This window comes from Anomaloglossus baeobatrachus, chromosome 5 (assembly GCF_048569485.1).
Source record: "Anomaloglossus baeobatrachus isolate aAnoBae1 chromosome 5, aAnoBae1.hap1, whole genome shotgun sequence".
NCBI lineage: Eukaryota > Metazoa > Chordata > Amphibia > Anura > Aromobatidae > Anomaloglossus > Anomaloglossus baeobatrachus.
The window spans coordinates 77585037-77595453 of NC_134357.1; the positions used below are offsets into that span (position 1 = coordinate 77585037).

The window sequence follows — 10417 nt, forward strand, 5'->3', positions numbered from 1 at the left end:
ATCGTTTTGCGTTGTGACCAAAAAGTTCGATTTTGGCTTCCTCTGACCAGAGCACCTTCTTCCACATGCTTGGTGTGTCTCCCAGGTGGCTTGTGGCAAACTTTAAACAACATTTTTTATGGATATCTTTGAGAAATGGCTTTCTCCTTGCCACTCTTCCATAAAGGCCAGATTTGTGCAGTGTACGACTGATTGTTGTCCTATGGACAGACTCTCCCACCTCAGCTGTAGATCTCTGCAGTTCGTCCAGAGTGATCATGGGCCTCTTGGCTGCATCTCTGATCAGTCTTCTCCTTGTTTGAGATTAAATTTTTGAGGGACGGCCGGGTCTTGGTAGATTTGCAGTGGTATGATACTCCTTCCATTTCAATATGATCACTTGCACAGTGCTTCTTGGGATGTTTAAAGTTGTGGAAATCTTTTTGTAACCAAATCCGGCTTTATACTTCTCCGCAACAGTATCACGGACCTGCCTGTTGTGTTCCTTGGTCTTCATGATGCTCTCTGTGCTTTAAACAGAACACTGAGACTATCACAGAGCAGGTGCATTTATACGGAGACTTGATTATACACAGGTGGATTATATTTATCATCATCAGTCATTTAGGACAACATTGGATCATTCAGAGATCCTCAATGATCTTCTGGAGTGAGTTTGCTGCACTGAAAGTAAAGGGGCCAGATAATATTGCATGCCCCAATTTTCAGTTTATTATTTTTTAAGTTTAAAATAAACAATAAATTTCGTTCAACTTCACAATTGTTTCCACTTGTTGTTGATTCTTCACCATAAAATTTAAATTTTTTTATCTTTGTTTGAAGCCTGAAATGTGGGAAAAGGTTGAAAAATTCAAGGGGGCCAAATATTTTCGCAAGGCACTGTATTTCAAATAAAAGATTTTTAAACGTGTACTTGGCATTAATGAGTTATTAAAAGGAGTGCAGCACCTCTCCCAAGAAGATTGCTAAATATTAAGAGGCTTATATGTAAAACTTATTTATTTTTTTTTAACCTGCAATATTTAAATGATATTTTTGTCTACTCTTTGGTAGCGGAGAATAAGTCACCCCCTCGACCTTGTGGACTAAATCATTCGGACTCTCTAAATAGAAGTGATCGGATTGATGCTGTCACACCAACATTGGGGAGCAGTAACAACCAGCTAAATGCTTCGTTTTTGCAAGTATATATTCCCGATTATTCTGTGAGAGCCATAACAGACATGCAGTTTGTCAAGGTAAGATATCTTTTCATGTTTTTTTTGCATTTACATATCGAAGTTTCTGATCTTCTATATATTAAGGGGTGCTTCACACACCGCGAGATCGCTACTGAGATCGCTGCTGAGTCACGTTTTTTGTGACCTCATTAGCGATCTCGCTGTGTGTGACACTGAGCAGTGATCTGGCCCCTGCTGTGAGATCGCTGCTCGCTACACACAGTGCTGGTTCGTTTTTTTATTGTTGCTCTCCAGCTGATAAGCACACATGGCTGTGTGTGACAGCGAGAGAGCAACAATCCTGAATGTGAAGGGAGCAGGAGCCAGCGTCTGACAGCCTGCGGTAAGCTGTAACCAAGGTAAACATCGGGTAACCAAGGTGGTTACTCGATATTTACCTTCGTTACCAGCCTCCGCAGCTCTCACGCTGCCAGTGCCGGCTCCTGCTCCCTGCACATGCTAAGCGAAGCGGTGTGCGCTGGTAACTAAGGTAAACATCGGGTAACCATACCCGATGTTTACCTTAGTTACCAGTGTCCGCAGCTTCCAGACGCCGGCTCCGTGCAAGCGCAGCGTCGCTTGCACGTCGCTGCTGGCTGGGGGCTGGTCACTGGTCGCTGGTGAGATCTGCCTGTTTGACAGCTCACCAGCGACCATGTAGCGATGCAGCAGCGATCCTGACCAGGTCAGATCGCTGGTCGGATCGCTGCTGCATCGCTAAAGTGTGAAGGTACACTTAAGCTGGGTTCACACTAAACGACAGCGACAACGACGTCGCTGTTACGTCACCATTTTCGGTGACGTAACAGCGACCTTGTAAGTCGCTGTTATGATCGCTGCTTAGCTGTCAAACACAGCAGAAGCAGCGATCATAACGTCGCTGTGCTACATGTTCAGAGAGCAGGGAGCCACGCATAGCGCTGGCTCCTTGCTCTCCTACAGTACACATCGGGTTAATTAACCCGATGTGTGCTGCAGCTACATGTCACAGTTCAGAGAGCAGGGAGCCGCGCGCACTGCTTAGCGCTGGCTCCTTGCTCTCCTTGCTACAGTATACATCGGGTTAATTACCCGATGCATACTGCAGCCACATGTCACAGTGCAGGAGCCGGCACTGGCAGCAAGAGCGGCGGAGGCTGGTAACCAGCGTAAACATCGGGTAACCAGGGAAAGGTCTTCCCTTGGTTACCCGATGTTTACGCTGGTTACAGCTTACCGCAGCTGCCAGTGCCAGCTCCTGCTCGCTTCATTTCGTCGCTCTCTCGCTGTCACACACAGTGATGTGTGTGTCACAGCGGGAGAGTGACGACCAAAAAATGAAGCTGGACATTCAGCAACGACCGGCGACCTCACAGCAGGGGCCAGGTCGTTGCTGGATGTCACACACAGCGACAGCGACAGGACGTCGCTGCAACGTCACAGAAAATGGTGACGTAGCAGCGTTGTCGTTGTCGCTGTGTGTGACACCAGCTTTAGGATGGTCACACACAAGTCATTGTTACTTGTTATCCATCTACTGATAACTTAGTGTAACTTTAACAAGAATGGATTGAAGATTAGGGAATTATGGGAAGAAAAGAGGTATAATTGAGGGGGGAAATGGATAGAAAGACAGCTATGTGCTTTGTGGGGTGGAAGATAGTTGGATTAGGAAATACATAAACTTATAGTGTGGTGATTTCGCAGAATGAGGGACTACTAGAGGGGATATGACTAGAGCAACTAGTGAGCTTGGGAATGTATGTATATACAACTGCTATTATGTGAGGCATAGTGTAGATGAAGGGAGGTAGGGGGGGTGTTTTAGGTTGTGTAATAGACTAGGAAATAATGCAACTACTGGCTGTGGCAATGGGTAGAGTGACTGTGGAGTGGAGGAATGGATAGAGCCACAGTTACTGAGTGGGGGTATGCTTAACCCCTTAAGGACGAAGCCAGTTTTGTACTTAATGACCAGGCCATTTTTTGCAATTCTGACCAGTGTCACTTTATGAGGTCATAACTCTGGAACGCTTCAACGGATCCCGGTGATTCTGACATTGTTTTTTCGTGACATATTGTACTTCATGATAGTTATAAATTTAGAACGATATTTTTTGCTTTTATTTGTGAAAAAATCAGAAATTTGATGAAAATTTTGAAAATTTTGCAATTTTCAAACTTTTAATTTTTATGCCCTTAACCCAGAGAGTTATGTCACACAAAACAGTTAATAAATAACATTTCCCACATGTCTACTTTACATTAGCGCAATTTCTGAAACAAAATGTTTTGGGGTTAGGAAGTTAGAAGGGGTCAAAGTTCATCAGCAATTTCCCATTTTTTCAACAAAATTCACAAAACCATTTTTTTAGGGACCACATCACATTTGAAGTGACTTTGAGAGGCCTAAGTGACAGAAAATACCTAAAAGTGACACCATTCTCAAAACAGCACGCCTCAAAGTACTCAAAACCACATCCAAGAAGTTTATTAACCCTTCAGGTGCTTCACAGGAACTAAAGCAAAGTGGAATGAAAAAAAGCAAAAAATAAAATTTTACCTAAAATGTTGCTCTACCCCAAATTTATTCACTTTTAGAAGAAATAACACAACAAAATGAACCCCAAAACTTGTTACCCACTTTCTTATGAACGCGCCGATACCCCACATGTGGTCTGAAACCTTTGTTTGGACAAATGGGAGGGCTCGGAACAGAAGGAGCAATATTTGAATTTTGGAAAGCAAATTTGGCTGAAATAGATTGCGGGCACCATGTTGCATTTACATGTCCGCCAAGGTACCTAAACAGCAGAAACCCCTTACAAGTGACACCATTTTGGAAACTAGACCCCTTAAGGCTTCTATCTAGGGGTATAGTGAGCATTTTGGATCCACAGGTACTTCACAGATTTTGATAACGTTACGTTGTCACATTGAAAATTTTCATTTTTTTCTCAAAAATGTTGCTTTAGCATCAATTTTTTCACTTTTTCAAGAGGTAATTCCAAAAATGTGACCCCAATGTTTGTTACCCACTTTTTTATGAGCGCGGTGATACCTCACTTGTGGTCTGAAACCTTTGTTTGGAGAAATGGGAGGGCTTGGAACGGAAGGAGCAATATTTGAATTTTGGAAAGGAAATTTGGCTGAAAAAGATTGCGGGCACCATGTCGCATTTGGAGGACCCCTAAGGTACGTAAACAGCAAAAAAACACCACAAGTGACCCCATATTGGAAACTAGGCCCCTCAAGGAATTTATCTTGATGTTTGGTGAGTACCCTGAACCCCCAGGTGCTTTACAGAAGTTTATAACGTTGAGCCATGAAAATAAAAAAATAAAATTTTACCACAAAATTGTTACTTCAACCAGGTAGCTTTTTTTTTCACAAGGGTAACAGGAAAAAAATCACCATGAAATTTATTGCGCAATTTCTCCTGAGTTTGTTGATATCTTGTATGTGGTGGAAATCAACTGTTTGGGCACACTACAGGGCTCAGAAGAGGAGTGCAATTTGACTGCAAAATTGGCTGGAATCAATAGCGGACGCCATGTTGCATTAGGAGAACCCCTGAGGTGCCTAAGCAGTGGAGGTCCCCCACAAGTGACCCCATTCTGGAAATAAGACCCCTCAAGGCTTTAATCTAGGTGTATATTGAGCATTTTGAATCCACGAATACTTCACAGAATTTGATAAGCTTAGGTTGCCATATTGAAATTTTCATTTTTTTCACAAAAATGTTGATTTAGCGACACATTTTTCACTTTTTCAAGAGGCAACAACAAAACGTGTACCCCACAGGTTGTTATCTAATTTCTTGTGAGCGCAGGGATACCACACATGTGGCCAAAAACCTTTGTTTGGATAAATGGGAGGGCTTGGAATGGAAGGAGCACCATTTGAATTTTGGAAAAGTTGAAGTAAATTGCGCGCACCATGTCACATTAGCAGGGCCCCTTGGGCACCTATACATCAGAAACCCCCCACAAGTGACCTCATTTTGGAAACTGGACCCCTCAAGGATTTTATTCAGGAGTATAGTAAACATTTTGAATCCACAGGTACTTCACAAAACTGTTGCTGTAGCAAAAAATTTCTCACTGTTAAGGGGGCTTTACACGCTGCGACATCGCTAATGCGGAGTCGTTAGGGTCACGGAATTGGTGACGCACATCCGGCCGCATTAGCGATGTTGCTGCGTGTGACACCGATGAGCGATTTTGCATCGTTGCAAAAACGTGCAAAATCGCTCATCGGTGACATGGGGGTCCATTCTCGATTATCGTTACTGCAGCAGTAACGATGTAGTTCGTCGCTCCTGCGGCAGCACACATCGCTATGTGTGACGCCGCAGGAACGAGGAAGCTCCCCTTACCTGCCTCCCGGCCGCTATGAGGAAGGAAGGAGGTGGGCGGGATGTTCCGGCCACTCATCTCCTCCCCTCCGCTTCTATTGGGCGGCCGCTCAGTGACGTCACTGTGACGCCACACGGACCGCCCCCTTAGAAAGGAGGCGGTTTGCCGGTCACAGCGACGTCGCCGGGCAGGTAAGTATGTGTGACGCATCTGCGCGATGTTGTGCGGCACGGGCAGCGATTGCCCGTGCCGCACAACAGATGGGGGCGGGTACCCACGCTAGCGATATCGGGACCGATATCGCAGCGTGTAAAGTAGCCTTTAGGCTATGTGGCCATGATCCAGCGACACGGCGTCTAGTACCCAGTGTCAGCCTCCTGCAGAAATGTGAGTGTTGTCCACGGGAGAACGCAGCTGCCCATGCCCACGATTTGGATTCATGCTGCTGTGGACTTTAGTTCTATTCTACCTGCAAAGAACACTCATCTCCGCAGCATAAATTGACATCCTGAGGCTCGGGAAGCTGCGCCACAGGTCGATTTATGCTGCGGAGAAAAGAAACACAGTGGGCACGGGATTTCTAAAAATCCTGCCACTGTGCTTCTACTGCACAACGCAGCGTTATGGACGCAGGGAAAACACTCTGCGCCCAAAACGTTGCAAACCCTGATTGTGGGCACACAGCGTAAAATGCTACAATGGATGAATGGATAGATGTCAAACATATATAACGTCCCACCCCCTTGCATATTCTAAGCTGGCGCCCTTTAGTGCCTTTCATGTGACACTAAAGGATGCCTAGCCTTGTATTTAGCCCAAAAAAAAAAAAAAGAATTAAAATAAATGACGTGGGGTCCCCCCTATTTTTGATAGCCAGCTAGGGTAAAGCAGACAGCTGTAGCCTGCAAACCACAGCTGACAGCTTCATCTTGTCTGGTGATCAATTTGGAGGGCTCCCCAAGCTGTTTTTTTTTTTTTAATTATTTATAAATAAATAATTAAAAAAAAAAAACAAACATGGGGTCCCCCCAAATTAGATCACCAGCCAAGGTGAAGCTGACAGCTGGGGTCTGGTATTCTCAGGATGGGAAGAGCCACGGTTATTGGACTCTTCCCAGCCTAAAAATAGCAGGCCGCAGCCGCCCCAGAAGTGGCGCATCCATTAGATGCGCCAATTCTGGCGCTTCGCCCCAGCTCATCCCGCGCCCTGGTGCGTTGGCTAACAGGGTAATGAATGGGGTTGATACCAGGTGTGTAATGTCACCTGGCATCAAGCCCAGCAATTAGTTATGTCACGGCGTCTATCAGATACCCGACATAACTAATTGACAGTAATAAAAAAAAAATTGACAACAAAAAAAAATTTATTTGAAAAAACACTCCCTCAAACATTCCCTGATTGACCAATTTATTGAAAAAAAAAAAAAAAATCCACAATAATCCATTTGGATGTCCCACGTCGCCTCTGGACCTTCTAGAATATGGGGGACACGTTCAGGGAACGTATCCCCCATTTTCTAGGAGGGCAGACCCTCCATTTGAGGAGAGTGGGTGCAAAGAATCTGCACCCACTCTCCCTGGGTCACAGCTGCAGAGTGCGAGCAGCCAGCGTCCTGAACACAGGAAGCTGACAGCTGCGCTCTGCACATGTGACCGGAGTCTGCTGAGAAGGAGCCGGAGGAGGGGGCCGCGGGGGATCAGAGCTGCGACAGGTATGTATGACACCGGGGGACACCGGGGAACACCAGGGGGGGTAGGGGGGGACCCGGCAGGGCCTAGGGAGCAGGTTTCTGTCGTATGTGTTATGGCACATACGACAGAAACCATAGGAACAGTGGAAATGCGGCCGGCGCGCTGCTGTGATCGCCGGTGCGCGCGGCCATCTTGGATTTTCGGGAGGGGGTTGGGGGTCGGGTGGGGCACTTTGGGGACACCGGGGGACCGGAGGGAACCGGGAAAAAGATTTATCTCCCATCTGGCATGTTTGATCATGCCAGATGGGAGATAAATCATTTTTTACCGGCGCGGTCATTTACTATAACTTGATGATCGGTATACGGTGTATACCGGTCATCAGGTGAGCGGGGACCGGAAAAACCGGCCCGAATCATGATCTCCAGGGTCTCAGCTACCCCCGGCAGCTGAGACCCCGGAAATTTTCTGACTCTGGGGGGCGCTAGACCCTTTTTTCCGACCGCCGTTAAAAAGCGGCGGATCGGAAAAAGTACCCTTATTTACCGCCGTTAAAAGGCGTATCGGCGGTCGTAAAGGGGTTAAAGGAACTTTTGACTGAAAATGGGTATAAAGCGACTTTTAAATGGGGAGAATGGATAAAATCACTACTGGTAAGGTAATGGGTATCCGTATTTCTAGTAACAGGAATGAGTGAAGACACTTTGGGTGGGGGAATGGGCCGCGGGACTACTGCTTGGAGGAATCTGTAAATGGACTGCTGTGATGGGAATGAGTGGAATGCCAATTGGTTGGCTTGTAGAGTAAAGGACAGTGGTATCTTTACAAGTCAAGGCAACATTAGAGGGTTGCCACATTTTTTTTGGCTTTTGCAAACATAGTGTTTCATATAGGATATTATTAAAAGGTAACGTGGAGGATCTCCTAAATGTCTTGAGTATACCAGTTTTAGTTGCTGTGCCATCCCTGGGTTGTCTGCTGTTCTGATTTTTTTGCTTAAATATGGTTCCTCCCATGCAGACTACATTGCACAAAGTGTCATTCTCATCACTCCCTTGCTCCTATCTAATAGCAGCCAGTAAAGGGTGCTTTACACGCTGCGACATCGCTAATGATATATCGTCGGGGTCACATTGTTAGTGACGCACATACGGCATCATTAGCGACATCGTATCGCGTGACACCAAGGAGCGACGATCAACGATCACAAAAACGTCAAATCGTTGACACGTCGCTCCTTTTCATAATATCGCTGATTGTGCATGCTGCTGGTTGTTCCTTGTTTCTGCGGCAGCACACATCGCTATGTGTGACACCGCAGGAACGACGAACGTCTCCTTACCTGCGTCCACCGGCAATGAGGAAGGAAGAAGGTGGGTGGCATGTTCCAGACGCTCATGTCCGCCCCTCCTCTGCTATTGGGCGGCCGCTTAGTGACGCTGCTGTGACGCCAAACACACCTCCCCCTTGAAGGAGGGATTGTTCGGTGTCTCCAGCGATGTCGCTCAGCAGGTATGTGCGTGTGACGCTGCCGTAGAGATATTGTTCACTACGGCAGCGATCACCACATATCGCACAAACGACGAGGGCGGGTGCTATCGCTTGCGACATCGCTAGCAAACGCTAGCCATGTCGCAGCATGTAAAGCACCCTTAATAATCAGTGACCGAGTTGAGTGAGATCTGATGAATACAGCACTTGGTCTCCTATGTGATGTACACAGCAGTCTCAGTATATCTTGTGTGATATATATAGACCTGTCTTGTCTATACTAGTCTGTATATCCTATGCAATGCATACTGCAGTGTAATTTTATTGTATGCATTGTATAGAGCAGTCTGCTTATCCTATGAGATGTATACAGCAGTCTGTGTATGCTATGCGATGTGTACAGCAGTGTGTATCCTATGCAATGTATACAGCAGTCTGTCTCCTATGTGATGCACTGTTTACAGTGGTACCAATATCAATATACTACCATGCTATATTTGCTTTTTTCACGTTGCATGGAAAGCTGTATCTGATTGTGAGATTTTTCCTGCTTCTCATCTTTTTTGTATTTTGTTTTTTACCTGCACAATAGATTACAAGACAGCAGTACCAAAATGCCCTCATGGCATCACGAATGGACAAAACCCCACAATCCTCAGACAGTGAAAACACTAAAATTGAAATGACTCTAACAGAGCTACATGACGGTTTAGCCGACGAAACGGCGAACCTGCTAAATGAACAGAACTGTGTTTCACACAACAAGTCCAATCACAGTATGCACAATGAAGGGCCCATCTGAGCCAGTGTCATGCAGCTTGCTAAATTTCAGGACTATCTCTCCTCCATACTCCAGCTTCATTCCTGGATTCCTGTCTCTGAGTACGTGCACCTGCCACGTATTGTCCAGCGTCCTGAGACCAAAGATTTTGAGCCCGGCTGCGGCAGGATCTGATGAGCTTACGTTGAAAGCGTGGGGGTCACGCTTCTAAGGAGCGAACACGTGATCAGATAAGGATTGATGTACGAGACCAAAAATAATGACATTTGGAAAAAATATATTTTTTTTTCTCGGCCCACTTTTGGAATTTCACTTTGGTTTATTGCAGTTTTTGTTTCTATAAATGTATTACTTTAAAAAAAAAAAAAAAAAAGAAAATGTACTGTTATAAATGTGGTCTGAACACTTAGTAGGGGTCTGGCGTAGGAACTTCCCTGCTTACACCTATGTACATTGACCATTCAGGTGTATGATAATAGTTTTGGGAGCAGTTAACTCAATCTATGATCAAGATACAGAAATTTCAAAGGAACGAAACCTAAAAAATGTATAAAAGCAAAGCGAACAATACATACATAAAGTGCTCAAAAGTAATATATATTTTTAGATAATATATAATTATTTTATTTTTTTCTATTAAATAAGGCAGCATTTGCCACTTGAAGGAAAACTCCCGGGGTTCGAGATGTAGACGTGACCTAATACAGTCCAGCTGGTTATGAGCTTTGGGTCACAGCCCTAAGAACGGTGCTGATATAGAAGCGGAGTTTCCCGGAATAAGTTTGGATGATTCATTGTAAAATAAATTTGTGAACTTATTTCATTGAACGAAGCCATTGTGTCCGACATGCCACAATGTGGCCAGATATAAAACCATGCTAACTTGCCAAACAATG

At 45.2% G+C, this 10417-nt stretch overlaps 1 protein-coding gene across 1 annotated transcript in view; it reads left to right on the forward strand.

Annotated features, from left to right (window-relative positions):
• CNNM2 (cyclin and CBS domain divalent metal cation transport mediator 2) overlaps positions 1–9819 on the forward strand; it is a 175721-nt gene extending 165902 nt beyond the window's left edge. The window contains 2 exon segments of the mRNA XM_075348608.1: positions 1054–1238; positions 9333–9819. Coding sequence (XP_075204723.1) covers positions 1054–1238; positions 9333–9542 — 395 coding nt within the window. The 3' untranslated portion in view covers positions 9543–9819.
• The last annotated feature ends 598 nt before the right edge of the window (positions 9820–10417 follow it).